This window comes from Bos taurus, chromosome 8 (genome assembly GCF_002263795.3).
Source record: "Bos taurus isolate L1 Dominette 01449 registration number 42190680 breed Hereford chromosome 8, ARS-UCD2.0, whole genome shotgun sequence".
NCBI classification, from domain to species: domain Eukaryota; kingdom Metazoa; phylum Chordata; class Mammalia; order Artiodactyla; family Bovidae; genus Bos; species Bos taurus.
Window position 1 is genome coordinate 67243917 of NC_037335.1, and position 15612 is coordinate 67259528.

General features: G+C 41.0%; 1 protein-coding gene across 1 annotated transcript in view; it reads right to left on the reverse strand.

The window, feature by feature from the left end:
• The window catches only part of SLC18A1 (solute carrier family 18 member A1), a 51885-nt gene that overhangs the window by 13441 nt on the left and 22832 nt on the right, over window positions 1-15612 (reverse strand). The window contains 2 exon segments of the mRNA NM_001193171.1: window positions 10798-10893; window positions 10975-11035. Coding sequence (NP_001180100.1) covers window positions 10798-10893; window positions 10975-11035 — 157 coding nt within the window.

Here is a 15612-nt window from a genome sequence, read left to right on the forward strand (position 1 = left end):
GGTCTTTGAAGCTTGGGATCGAATTACTCCTCAAGAAGAGCCTACAGGTAGCTACACTAAAATATTCAGATCAGATCAGATCAGTCGCTCAGTCGTGTCCGACTCTTTGCAACCCCATGAACCGCAGCACGCCAGGCCTCCCTGTCCATCACCAACTCCCGGAGTTCACTCAGACTCACGTCCATCGAGTCAGTGATGCCATCCAGCCATCTCATCCTCTGTCGTCCCCTTCTCCTCTTGCCCCCAATCCCTCCCAGCATCAGAGTCTTTTCCAATGAGTCAACTCTTTGCATGAGGTGGCCAAAGTACTGGAGTTTCAGCTTTAGCATCATTCCTTTCAAAGAAATCCCAGGACTGATCTCCTTCAGAATGGACTGGTTGGATCTCCTTGCAGTCCAAGGGACTCTCAAGAGTCTTCTCCAACACCACAGTTCAAAAGCATCAATTCTTCGGCGCTCAGCCTTCTTCACAGTCCAACTCTCACATCCAAACATGACCACAGGAAAAACCATAGCCTTGACTAGATGAACCTTTGTTGGCAAAGTAATGTCTCTGCTTTTGAATATGCTATCTAGGTTGGTCATAACTTTCCTTCCAAGGAATAAGCGTCTTTTAATTTCATGGCTGCAGTCACCATCTGCAGTGATTTTGGAGCCCAGAAAAATAAAGTCTGACACTGTTTCCACTGTTTCCCCATCTATTTCCCATGAAGTGATGGGACCGGATGCCATGATCTTCGTTTTCTGAATGTTGAGCTTTAAGCCAACTTTTTCAGTCTCCACTTTCACTTTCATCAAGAGGCTTTTGAGTTCCTCTTCACTTTCTGCCATAAGGGTGGTGTCATCTGCATATCTGAGGTTATTGATATTTCTCCCGGCAATCTTGATTCCAGCTTGTGTTTCTTCCAGTCCAGCGTTTCTCATGATGTACTCTGCATATAAATTAAATAAACAGGGTGACAATATACAGCCTCGATGAACTCCTTTTCTTATTTGGAACCAGTCTGTTGTTCCATGTCCAGTTCTAACTGTTGCTTCCTGACCTGCATACAAATTTCTCAAGAGGCAGATCAGGTGGTCTGGTATTCCCACCTCTTTCAGAATTTCCCACAGTTTATTGTGATCCACACAGTGAAAGGCTTTGGCATAGTCAATAAAGCAGAAATAGATGTTTTTCTGGAACTCTTTTGCTTTTTCCATGATCCAGCAGATGCTGGCAATTTGATCTCTGGTTCCTCTGCCTTTTCTAAAACCAGCTTGAACATCAGGAAGTTCACAGTTCACATATTGCTGAAGCCTGGCTTGGAGAATTTTGAGCATTACTTTACTAGCGTGTGAGATGAGTGCAATTGTGCAATTAACTAGATTAGAAACTGCTATTTCCCGTACTGTAATTGGAGAAGAAACCAAAAAAAGAGCTAGAGAAATTACTTGCTTATGAGAATGCAAATCTGGAATGTCAAAAAGCTATCCCTCCAATTTGTGAGACTGGGACTATTATTGATTATTTGAAGGCTTGTTGCAATCTAGGATCAGAAACTCAAGAGATGCAAATGCTAGCTGAGACAATGGCTGCTGCCTTTAGAAAGGGAAATGAAGGATGCTTTACATGTGGAGATAAAAAGCATTTGAAAAGGGACTGCCCTAAGAAGGCTAATAAAAAACTTCCAAGAATCTGCCCTCGCTGCCATAGAGGAATGCATTTGGCCAAATATTGTAAATCTAAATCTGATATTGAAAGAAAACCTATTCCAGGAAACTCCAAGCAGGGGACCCCCCAGGTCCCCTTCAACAAAAACCAGGGGCAAATTTTATCTTTTCCCTCAATCCCTCAAACCCTCAACATCTGGCAGTACTGCCGTCGATATACCAGCCTTAAATGATTTTTTCCTTTACCCTCAAACAGTCCCTTCTAAAAAACCTACCGGACTTTTTGGACCCCTATCCCCACAAACCTTCGGTCTTTTACTTGGCCAATCTAGTTTGACTTCTAAAGGAATTACTGTTCACCCTGGAATAATTGATTCAGATTATAAAGGAGAGATTCAAATTATGATGTCATCTCAGGTTCTATGACAATTCAAAAAGGGGGACAAAATTGCTCAATTACTTCTTTTACCTTACATTTCTATTAACTCTTTAATAATGTATGGACAGGCAGATTTGGCAGTACAGATCAAAAACAATCCTTATGGATATCATTGGTACCTGAATATGCCCAACCAAATTTAAATATAAAAATTAATGATAAAAGATTTTCTGGTCTCCTCGACACTGGATCTAATATTAATATTACTATTATTTCCAAACACTTATGGCCCCAATCCTGGCCTATACAAAAAAATCTCTTGCCAAATTGCAGGAATTTCTCAAACCAAAGTACAAGAAATTTATCAAAATGTTCAAATCTACCCATATGAAGGACCAAAAGGCCAGCCTGCAACATTAAGACCTTATGTGATAGATGCACCCCTTAATCTAATAGGAAGGGACTTATACAATGGCAAACTCAGATATACATTCCACATTTTTCCTAATGACCACTGCTCATCTAACAAACAAAGCAATTATTAAAATAACTTGGAAAAATGACGAGCCTATTTGGACAGAGCAATGGCCCCTTATGAAAGAAAAATTACAGGCTGCTAAAGAACTTATAGACACACAATTAGAATTAAAACATATTGAGGAATCTTGCTCTCCTTGGAACGCTCCTATTTTTGTTATAAAAAAGAAATCTAACAAACGGCATCTCTTAACAGACCTTAGAAAAGTTAATGCATCTATGAAACCTATGGGTGCATTACAGCCAAGGATCCCATCACCTACTACTATTCCTCAAAATTGGCACATTATTATTACTGATTTACAAGATTGCTTTTTTAATATACCTTTACACCCTTTAGACTGAGAGATTCACTTTCTCTCTCCTTTTTCCTAATCACATCGGGCCTCATAAAAGATTTCAATAGACTGTGTTATCTCAAGGTATGCTTAACAGTCCTACTATTTGTCAAAATTTTGTAGCCAAGACTTTACATCCAATGTGACAGCAATTCCCTCATGCATATATCATTAATAATATACTGTAACTACAAAAAGGAGAAATGATATTTTTGACACTGAGTAGCCATGATATTCTTTAGACTCCAGAAAAAAACTGTTTAAAATAAAATATTTTTTGAAATTGCAAAACCGGTTCTTCTTATACGTGCAGTTAAGAAAAGGTTAACTTGTTAAAATACTTTTTTGGTGCTCCAATTCTGCCTGGGAAACAAAAACAGGCCTAAGAAAAAACCTAAAATTAACTCTTATCATGTCCTTGGGATACACAGCCCACTCTATCTGTAACTCCAGCCATAAACAAATGGGTGGAACTCAGGAAAAAAAAAATTATATATATATATCAAAAAGATATTTTAAATTTCAAGAGGAAAACTATGTCTGTCTGTCTATCTAAAATTATCTATGTCTCAATGTATGTCTTTGTTTTGGGATAATATGAAGTTAATGAGCTCTATTTAAATTCAAGTTCACATGAACTGAAAAAATATTCAATATTAAATATAATGTTTATTTAAATATAAATATAATTATTTGCTAATATAATTAAGACATGTCATAAGTCATCAACATTGTATAATACTTTTATTATGCCTAGGTTTAAGGTAAAATTAAATTTGTCAACAAAAAAGTAACTCTTTATATATATATAAATATATAAATGAGATGAAAACTTTTAGATAAACCCTATTAAAAATAATTATATTTTTAAAAAAATCTATCTAAAAATAATCTCTTAGGATTGGGGTAACTTAAATTTCTAGAATTGTACTAAACTAAATGATAAAAGTTTATTAAATTGCTAGGTCATTTGCAAATAAAGTAAGATTTTAAAACATTAATTACTGAACACTAACTTCCTCTTACAAAAAGTTTTTCTTACAGAAAAACTAAAGAGATTTTAGACTATTAATAAATATATATATAAATATATATAGAAAACAAATATGTATATATTATAATATATAATATAATAAATATATTCACCAATCTATAAAATGCTAATATACAAGACACTTCATAGTTGCTAAAGAAAAGTAAGATATATGCTTTTAATAAAGATACAAGAAATGGCAGATAAAATGATGAATACAAAAATATAAAAAAGGTTTATGACAAATGAAAGAGAATCTCATGTCAAACGGATGTAACTCATTGCCCTGAACTCTCTTCCTCTTCCTTCTTACCTGTCTCTATCTATACAAATTCTTTTACATGGGCCACACCTCTCCGAGGTGAAACTACACAACATGTTATAACCCACCTGTTACCTTACTTTGCAATAATGAGAACACCTAATTCTATAAAAACAGACAATGACCCTGCCTATATTTCTAAGCAGTTCAAATAATTTTTACATTCATTCTCTATTAAACAGACTACAGACACTCCTTATAACACACAAACACAAGGCATAATTAAATAAACACATTACACACTGAGACTACAAATAAAAAATTAAATAAGGGGGAATACACAGGAACGTGAACACTTTTATCTTCCTTATCCAGAGCAGACTTTACTAGATTCCAGAGCAGACTTTACTAGATTCCAAAGCAATATATTCTTTAAGCCCATAACTATTGTTAATATAGCTTTGTTTTAAATTTTTTAAACTTACCTCAAGGAGATATTTTGACAAGGCAGAAAAACATTTGAAGACATTGAAGGACACCTCCCTTCCTCTGACCATTTGGTATCAAGACGGGTTAACTAATCAATGGAAATCTAGGAAACTAATCTTACAGGGAAAGGGAAATGCTTCTGTTTCTCCAGATGGATCCAACGAACTCACATGGCTTCCTCTTCAGAAGATTCGACCTAAGGGGGCCCCCAACATTCAAACTAGAGACGAAACAACAAAAACCCCAGGAGGAAGAAATTCCAGTATATGCCATGGCGGCTTCAAAAATTTCCAAAAAACGCCGCACTTGACGTCATCGACCTTATGATCTCCCTACTTGGGGACAGATAAAAACCCTTACTAATCAAGCTGAAAACCTGATTTCTTAATAGGGAATGCCTCGGAATCCTGAAAATATTTTTGTCACGATGCTTGCTTTGCTTGCTTTTGTTCCCCCGCTCAGGCTGACTTGATTGATCACACTTATTAGGCTTATAGGGGGGCCTAACACCCCCTTTTTATTGTAGGTTATAGAATGGACAGATATAGGACCAATCACATCCACTAATCACTCAACACATATGCCCCCTCCATGCAGCTTGGAGGGGCCCTCTCATGCTGAGAAAGAAGGAAGACTAATTAACATTTCTCTAGGCTATAAAATCCTTCCTTTATGCATGGGCCCAACAAAATTATGTATTAATGTTAGTCGACAAACATGGGTTTTCGTCCTGCCCCCCAAAAAGGAACTTCTACACATTGCTTGGACTGTTTACTGTCCTGTCCTTTTATAAAAACCATGTCAATACTACCAAAACTCTAGGAAAAGTTAAAATGTAAGGGGTTTACTTATAAAGACTTTAAATATACTCCTGTTTATTGAGATAAATGTCGAGCTAAATCAGGGAAATTAATGTTTATGGCCAATTACATCATTGTTGACTGGGGACCCCATGGTATGTGGGTATCAAACTGCTCAGATGATATTGGCAGCACTGTGTGTGACTATGCGACTCAAGTAGCATAGAAGACTACCAACAGTTCAATGAAACACTTCCATGAAAAGGACTCCTTGGCTGGCTTGACGGCGAAATGACACCTTCTTGCCCTCAAATCGTCCTCGATAAACAGATTGGGCCTAAACAATGGGACATCTGGAAACTTGCTGTGAGCACCGAAGAACTTGGGACTTAGACTGGACATTTCACAGGGACCAATCATAGTCATAGTAATTATTTCTTTCACTATAATCAATCATATTTCATACAAGCCTGTGTTCCACTTCCTTTTGTTGTAGCTATAGGAAATTTACAATTCAATAAAACTTTATGTTCTGTAACTTGTATAAATTGCAAATTATATACTTGCCTTAACCCTTCTGTTTCCTTAAGAAATGAATCCCTTTTGATTCTTCGATCTTGACATAGTCTGTGGTTACCAATAAATCTCCAGCAGCCCTGGGAAGAAGGTCCCATGGCTGGACTTGCTTCCTGGTTACTTACTAAATTGCTCCAGCGATCTAAACGATTCACTGGATGGCTGATTTTTGGCATTTTGGGGTTAATAGCTATTTGCACCACTGCTGCCGTCACTGGTGTTGTTTTACAAACCTCAATTCAAACACATAGTTTTATCTAAAATTGGACTAAAGATGCTCATACTATGTGGGCCACTTAGGCTCAGATAGATGAGGATATTCAAGATGAAATACAGGAACTAAAAACAACCGTCAAATGGATTGGAGATCAATTAACAGATGTACAAAAACAGGTGATGCTAAAATGTGATTGGAATTCTACTCAATTTTGTGTTACTCCTGTTCAATTCAATAATAGTGCCTACAACTGAGAACAAATCAAATTTCATTTACAAAATGTACATGATAATGCCTTTCTGAATGTACAATTATTACAAAAAGAAAATTTTGAAACCTTTTCTAATAATCTGCCCTCTTCCACTAATTTGGAAACTTTAGCTGAACAACTAGCTGATCAATTATCTGGGCTAGACCCACGCGGATGGTTTCAAAGCATTACTCACAGCATCGGGTCTGGAACTGTAATTTTGGTGATTGTCTCGACAATTATATTTGTCATCTACCATTACCTTCATGCAAAAATTGTTAAAACTAAACAAACTCTAATGGTCAGAACACTTTTTACAAATATTATAAATAAATAAGGGGGAATTATCAGGGAGTGTTTAACAGGAGGATTCCTACGTGCTGTTTCTCATAAGTCCTCTGTTCCTTATCAGTGGAACAGCAAGCTGCTTCCAGAACTGAGGTCATTATGTGAGAGGGGCTTGAATCTCCTTCAGTAAACATTCTCTTTATGACAAAACTGCTTAGTCTCAATCCCCTTTCTTGAGATATGGATTGTCTCCTGACCTGGTGACCATTATTAATCCCTTGTTCCCTTGGTAACGGTTGCTGTACATTTGGTTTTCTGATCTTTATCATTGTCAAAAGAAATTTCTTGTACAAGAGCCTATACATACTCACAGAAAGATCATTAAAGCACCTTTGCTCCATCAGAGCTTCAGTCCCCGTGTCTTTCTTTCTTTCTCTCTCTCTCTCTCCCTCCGTCCGGCTCTCTCTTTCACTTTCTTATCATCGACTCCGGACCACCAGGTTCTGGTCCATTAAAGGACCCCAACAAATAGGGACACTTGCCTATGGTAGAGACTTCCAGAGGGCTCAGGATTTGGGAGGGCAGTGGGAAATTGGTTCAGATTAAGATATCTCTGAAATATGAGAATAATAATTCCTACCAGACGGGCTAGTAATCGGGCATAAGTGACCATTAACGTAAAACAACCATTTGGCAAGGCTCCTGGAACAGAGTAAGTGCCCCCCTGAGTATCATCCTTAACCAGCACCACCATAACCAGAGGGTAGCACGCTCAAGACTTGAACCCAGACCTTCTCCCTCTGATGGCAGGTGCTTCCTCCACCCACAGCAGCAGTGTGGCAGCACAGATGGCTCTGGCATAAAGAGCTGCATGGAATCAGCAGGATGAGTTTCCTTCAGTCTTACTAGCTTCCCTCTCTCTCTCTGTATGGAGAGGAAACAGTGCTGTCTAATATAAACTGTCATGATGATTACAAATAAACCGAAAGTCAATAATTCACCAGTTACTGGCTGATGTCTTGTTTGCTTTTAATATCCTCTTCTATGGACTGGAGGCGAAACGCACCTTAATATATTTGTCTAGTCTATCTGTGCAGGTGGCAATCTGTTTCAAACTGTAACCATGTAACCATGTATTTATGTTTCATTGTTTAAAAAAAAATTAATGGTCTAGCTACTCAATTGTTTGAAGCTTCCCAGGTAGCTCAGTGGTAAAGAACCTGCCTGCCAATCCAGGAAATTTGGGCTTGATCCCTGGATCAGGGAGATCCCCTGGAGAAGGAAACAGCAACCCACTCCAGTATTCTTGCCTGGGAAATCCCATAGACAGAGAAGCCTAGCGGGTTACAGTCAGGGGTCACAAAAGAGACATGATTTAGCAGTTAAACAACAACAACCACTCAATTGTTTACCTCATATCTGGAAATGGGCACCAGCAGGAAGAGCACAGGCCTGCTAGATCCATCTCCTTGACATCGTTTCAAGTGACATGGGATTTCCTGAATGATATTTTCCTCAACCAAGGTGGCTTGTTCTTTAGGATCTGAGTGTAACTGGCAATTCATTAGCATTTTGTGCAAATGAGGTGTTCCATACTGTATCTCTACAGATATATTATATTTCACAGCATATCTTCAAGGGTTGGGGATTACACATAGCTGTGACTGCTAAAGTGATTTCAACAAAAACAATTATAAAAACAGAAATGGGTTTTATTTCCTGAGTATATACTGTATCCCAAGTGCCATGTTAATGCCTTTAGAATATGTGTGTGTGCGCGCTAAGTCGTGTCCAATTCTTTGTGGCCCCATGAACTGTAGCCTTCCAGGCTCCTCTGTCTATGGGATTTTCAAGGCTAGAATACTGGAGCGGGTTGCTGTTTCCTACTCCAGGGTGTCTTCCCAACCCAGGGATGAATCTCTTGTGTCTCCTGCATTGGCAGGCAGATTCTTTACCACTAGCGCCACCTGGGAAGCCCTTAGAATACATAAGTCTATTTAACCCTGAAAACAACCAGAAAAGTGCCTCCATTTTTACAAATGAAAAAAAAAAAAAAAAAAAGTGGAGTTTGAAGACATTAAGTAACTTATCCAAGGACACACCCAGTAAGTGTGGGCATATTTCCAAAGCCTGAGTTTTTCCTCCACTGGGTGAGAGTAGTGGACACAGAGCGGGCTACTTGGAGAGTGTTCAGCCACAGACTACAAATTGTTCCTCCCAATAACTTGGAGAGGGGTCTGCATGGAGAGCAGTCTTTTTCTGTGTGGTCACTGACGCCATATCAGCATCATCGGGAAACTTACCAGGAATGCAACTTGTTTCTACTGAATCGTTGGAAGGGAACTGCAATCTGAATTTTAATACACTCTCCAGGAGAGAATCTCTGTATTTAGACTTACAGATGCAGAGGGCACTGAAGAAAGTTGTAAGGGATGGTGGAGGACAAGAACTCCTCAGTCTCTCACTCACTCTCCTAAGCACTTTCTACTGCAGCCTTGCCTGCTCAAGGCACTGTCTGACATCAAGCCTGTGCACTTCATCAGATCTCACCAGCCTCTCTCTCTGTTTCTTTGTATCCTGAGCAGAAACAGTGCACCCTAACAGAAACTGTCAGGGTGATTAAAAATAAACCCAAAGTCAGCAATTCACCAGTTACTGACTGATGGCTAGTTTGCTTTTAATATCCTGTGGGGTGAAGAAGGGCTGGGGAGGGCCCATTCTGAGCTATGGTTGGTGGCCCGTCTGCCCAAGAGCCCAAGCATCTTGGGGCAGGGGATGTTTATTTGCATTGAACACCAACTCAATTAACTGTCATGGTCAGAGGCAGCTGCAGCTTGGAAAAATCCAATTTGGCGCTAAGAGTGCAGCTGGGAGCCTTGCTTAGCATGGTCCCCTAAAAAATTAGATTTAGTGCTTGTCATTGCACATTAAGCTATATCAGGTCCTTATCAGTTCCCCCTCTGGCCACATAAGCGCTCCTCCCAGCAGTGACTGAGCAATTTGCACATAACCTTCTCTGTTGACTTTCCTTAGGCTTCCTGGAAAGATCCAGGGCCTCCTCCCTCAGATGACTCATGAGGACATCTGTCCGTGGAGCAGAGGGGGCTGGAGGCCCCCCTCACAGTACAGTGTACTCCATTAGCAGCTTTCTAGAGGTTAAAAAAAAAAAAAAAAGCAAAAGGGTAATCTGGGGGACAGTGAGTGGGAAAGATGAAACTGTAAGATTGGTCAAAAAGTCCATTTGGGTTTTTCCATAACACAGAAAAACCCAAACGAACTTTGTGGCAAGCTCAATATCAATGATGGTGATGGTGGTAGTTGCTAATATTCTACAGGTAAAAAGCATTTTCACAGATTATATCACTTATTCCTCAGTTGTTCAGTTGCTAAGTCGTGTCCAACTCTTTGTGACCCCATGGACTGCAGCACGCCAAGCCTCCTTGTCCCTTACTATCTCCTGGACTTTGCCCAAGTTCATGTCCATTGAGTCAGTGATGCCAACCAGCCTTCACATCCTCTGCCGCCCTCTTCTTCTTTTGCCTTCAATCTTTCCCAGCATCAGGGTCAAATTTACCCTCTGAACTCTTAGTACTCTGATAGCCATTTTAATGATAGGAAAGTGAAGCTCAGAAAGCTGACGTGATTTGCACAAGTTTGCATAGCAAATTAATGGAGCAGAAAGGAAAAGCCAAGGTCGTCTGACGGGCAGTCATTCATCCGTACAGCTAGGTGAGTTGCCCCTCTATCACCCCTGTCAAGCCCTCCCATTCTGTGTACTGGGGACTGCTTCTTGAAGGAACTGCATACCCAATCAGGCTAGACTCACAGATGCAGACAGGAGAGATAATTTGATGAGGGAAGAATGCTGTCCCTCTATGACTCTCAAGATCTGGCCCTGATGATGCTTACTGATAGCCTCAGAAAGGGTCCCTGGCCCATACCTCTGCCAAAATTCATGTTGAGGACCAAGGTCACTTACCTAGCTGCCACTCAGGAGCACACATGGTCTGCAGCATCCAAATAGGCAGTGTGGGCTCCAGCATGGCCACGCCCATGTTGGCAAGGCAGATGGAGCCTGGGGAGACAGTCCAGTGAGCCCCCGAGGCAGTCCTGAAGCTCAGACCCTCCCTCCTAAAGGAAGGCAATGTCAGCTTACCTGCAGCCACCAGGATATAAGGGTCTCTGAGAAGCGTGAGGAGTGGAGTCCCCTTGGCACTCTGAAAACACGGAAAACAAAAAACTTCATCTCTACAGTGTATACGCCTCTCCTGTTTCACAGAATCCGAGAGCACGCAGGCAGGACCGTAGAGACCACCTACATCAGCTCCCTTACTGCAGAGGTCAGCCACCCACAGGTCACAGAAGGAGAAGTGATGTACCCAGTGTCACAGAGTGAGCTGGTGGCAACCACATGGCCCCTGTGTGAAAGGCAGTCACAAAGGGTGGGACAACATATTCCAGACATAAGTCCTGCCTTCAAATGACCACCAAGCAGATCAGAATGGGTTGTCAGCAAGGCTGCCACTGGGCAACAGGTGTCTGGATGCCTAGCCCCTCCACTGATCTCCCCAGAACTGACATTTATCCAGGGAGAACCACAGGCAAATCACTGAGTTCCAGAAGTGAGCCCAGAGGTGACAACTCACAGAGCTGCTCGGGCCTTCTGAATGCTTTGTTCTGACAATGCGGAACCATACTGGACTGGCATTACCAAAGAAGCCTGAACATATAGATTAAAATGTCAGCCTGAATGTCCAATGATAACATGCCTGTCCTTCAAAAAACTCCATTCCAGCTAAATTTAGTCATCTACCTTCCTTCCAAGCACACCAGCAAGCCCTTTGGTCATCATGGTTACCTTTCCCTAAACTCCCTTCCTCCTTTTTCCAATAGGTCCAAACCTCAGGCATTCATCAATGTCAAGCTTAAATGGCCCCTTCTTATCCACAGTGTTCCCTAACTCAGTAGCTGGAACTTTTCTCTCTTAAACTTCCTAAGCACTATGTCCTAATCCATGGTATTTACCACTTTCTATCTTGATTTAATGGTGAGGAGATACCCCTCGTCCAAGGTAAGGAGCAATGGCTGTGCTTTGCTGGAGCAGCCGTGAAGAGATACCCCATGCCCAAGGTAAGAGAAACCCAAGTAAGACGGTAGGTGTTGCAAGAGGGCATCAGAGGGCAAACACACTGAAACCATACTCACAGAAAACTAGTCAATCTAATCACACTAGGACCACAGCCTTGTCTAACTCAATGAAACTAAGCCATGCCCGTGGGGCTACCCAAGACAGGCAGGTCATGGTGGAGAGATCTGACAGAATGTGGTCCACTGGAGAAGGGAATGGCAAACCACTTCAGTATTCTTGCCTTGAGAACCCTATGAACAGTAAGAACTGGACATGGAACAACAGACTGGTTCCAAATAGGAAAAGGAGTTCATCAAGGCTGTATATTGTCACCCTGTTTATTTAACTTATATGCAGAGTACATCATGAGAAATGCTGGACTGGAAGAAACACAAGCTGGAATCAAGATTGCCGGGAGAAATATCAATAACCTCAGATATGCAGATAACACCACCCATATGGCAGAAAGTGAAGAGGAACTCAAAAGCCTCTTGATGAAAGTGAAAATGGAGAGTGACAAAGTTGGCTTAAAGCTCAACATTCAGAAAACGAAGATCATGGCATGCGGTCCCATCACTTCATGGCAAATAAATGGGGAAACAGTGGAAACAGTGTCAGACTTTATTTTTCTGGGCTCCCAAATCACTACAGATGGTGACTGCAGCCATGAAATTAAAAGACGCTTCCTCCTTGGAAGGAAAGTTATGACCAACCTAGATAGCATATTCAAAAGCAGAGACATTACTTTGCCAACAAAGGTCTGTCTAGTCAAGGCTATGGTTTTTCCTGTGGTCATGTATGGATGTGAGAGTTGGACTGTGAAGAAGGCTGAGCACTGAAGAATTGATGCTTTTGAACTGTGGTGTTGGAGAAGACTCTTGAGAGTCCCTTGGACTGCAAGGAGATCCAACCAGTCCATTCTGAAGGAGATCAGTCCTGGGATTTCTTTGAAAGGAATGATGCTAAAGCTGAAACTCCAGTACTTTGGCCACCTCATGCGAAGAGTTGATTCATCAGAAAAGACCCTGATGCTGGGAGGGATTGGGGGCAGGAGGAGAAGGGGACGACAGAGGATGAGATGGCTGGGTGGCATCACTGAGTCAATGGACGTGCGTCTGAGTGAACTCTGGGAGTTGGTGATGGACAGGGAGGCCTGGCATGCTGCGATTCATGGGGTCACAAAGAGTCAGACACGACTGAGCGACTGATCTGATCTGATCTGATCTTGATTTAGTAGTTTATTTACTCCAGTGTTCATCTCAGCACTATTTACGATGGCCAGTACATGGAATCAACCTACATGCCCATCAGCAGAGGAATGGATAAAGAATATGTGGTACATATATACACAATAGAATGTTACTCAGCCATAAAAGGGAATGAAAAGATGCCATTTGTGGCAATATGGATAGACCTAGAGATTGTCAGACTAAGTGAAGTTAAAAAGAGAAAGACAAATACCACACGATACCACTCACATGTAGAATCTAAAAAAGGATACACATGACGCTATCTACAAAACAGAAATGCAGTTACAAATGTAGAAAACAAACTTATGGTTACCAGGGTATAAGGGGTGGGGGAGAAATCAACTGGGAGATTGAGAGCAACACATATACACTACTATATATAAAATAGATAACTAATAAGGACCTACTGTATACCACAGGAAAGTCTACTCAATACTCTGTAGTGACCTACATGGGAAAAGAATCTAAAAAAGAGTGGATATATGTATATGTATAACTGATTCACTTTACTGTACACCTGAAACTAACACAACATTGTAAATCAATTAACGTAGCTTAATCGTTGACTTGATAAATGGGTTTAATAGTTTTGATATGATAACCCTTTCTGCATACACACAGGGATGGATTGTACTATTCAGAGATACTACAACTAAAAAGATCATTCCCTCTCCCATATATAATTCAAAGTAAAGAGGCAGATCTAAATCATAAAATGTACCTAAAGAAGTTCAATAAACCTGTTGACTCAACAATCTTACTTTTTGAAATTTACTCTAAAGATTATCTCCAAAAAAAAAAAAAGATTATCTCCAATTTTAGAAAAATACATATATACAAGATTATCAGCAATATGTGAACACTGAAATTCCAGATGTTCAAGCTGGTTTTAGAAAAGGCAGAGGAACCAGAGATCAAATTGCCAACATCTACTGGATCATTGAAAAAGCAAGAGAATTCCAGAAAAACATCTATTTCTGCTTTATTGACTATGCCAAAGCCTTTGACTGTGGATCACAATAAACTGTGGAAAATTCTGAAAGAGGTGGGAATACCAGACCACCTGACCTGCCTCTTGAGAAACCTGTATGCAGGTCAGGAAGCAACCGTTCGACTGGACATGGAACAACAGACTGGTTCCAAATAGGAAAAGGAGTACATCAAGGCTGCATATTGTCACCCTGCTTATTTAACTTATATGCAGAGTACATCATGAGAAACGCTGCGCTGGAAGAAGCACAAGCTGGAATCAAGATTGCCGGGAGAAATATCAATAACCTCAGATATGCAGATAACACCACCCTTATGGCAGAAAGTGAAGAGGAACTAAAAAGCCTCTAGATGAAAGTGAAAGAGGAGAGTGAAAAAGTTGGCTTAAAGCTCAACATTCAGAAAACGAAGATCATGGCATCTGGTCCCATCACTTCATGGGAAATAGATGGGGAAACAGTGGAAACAGTGTCAGACTTTATTTTTGGGGCTCCAAAATCATTGCAGATGGTGATTGCAGCCATGAAATTAAAAGACGTTTACTCCTTGGAAGGAAAGTTATGACCAACTTAGATAGCATATTAAAAAGCAGCGATATTACTTTGCCAACAAAGGTCTGTCTAGTCAAGGCTATGGTTTTTCCAGTGGTCATGTATGGATGTGAAAGGTGGACTGTAAAGAAGGCTGAGCGCCGAAGAATTGACGCTTTTGAACTGTGGTGTTGGATAAGACTTTTGCGAGTCCCTTGGACTGCAAGGAGATCCAACCAGTCCATCCTAAAGGAGACCAGTCCTGGGTGTTCATTGGAAGGACTGATGCTGAGATTGAAACTCCAATACTTTGGCCACCTCATGCAAAGAGTTGACTCATTGGAAAAGACCCTGATGCTGGGAGAGATTTGGGGGCAGGGGGAGAAGGAGATGACAGAGGATGAGATGGCTGGATGGCATCACCAACTCGATGCACATGAGTCTGGGTGAACTTCGGGAGTTGGTGATGGACAGGGAGGCCTGGGTGCTGCGATTCATGGGGTGGCAAAGAGTCGGACACAACGGAGAGACTGAACTGAACTGACAAGATTATTGGGCTTCCCTGATAGCTCAGTTGGTAAAGAATCCGCCTGCAGGAGATCCCAGTTTGATTCCTGGGTTGGGAAATCCGCTAGAGAAAGGATAGGCTATCCACTCCAGTATTCTTGGCTTCCCTTGTGGCTCAGCTGGTAAAGAATCTGCCTGCAATGCGGGAGACGTGGGTTTGACCCCTGGGTTGGGAAGATCTCTTGGAGGAGGAAAAGGCTACCCACTCCAGTATTCTAGCCTGGAGAATTCCATGGACTGTATAGTCCATGGGGTCACAAAGAGTTGGACACAACTGAACGACTTTCACTTTCACAAGATTATTAATTGCACCACTATTCATATCTACA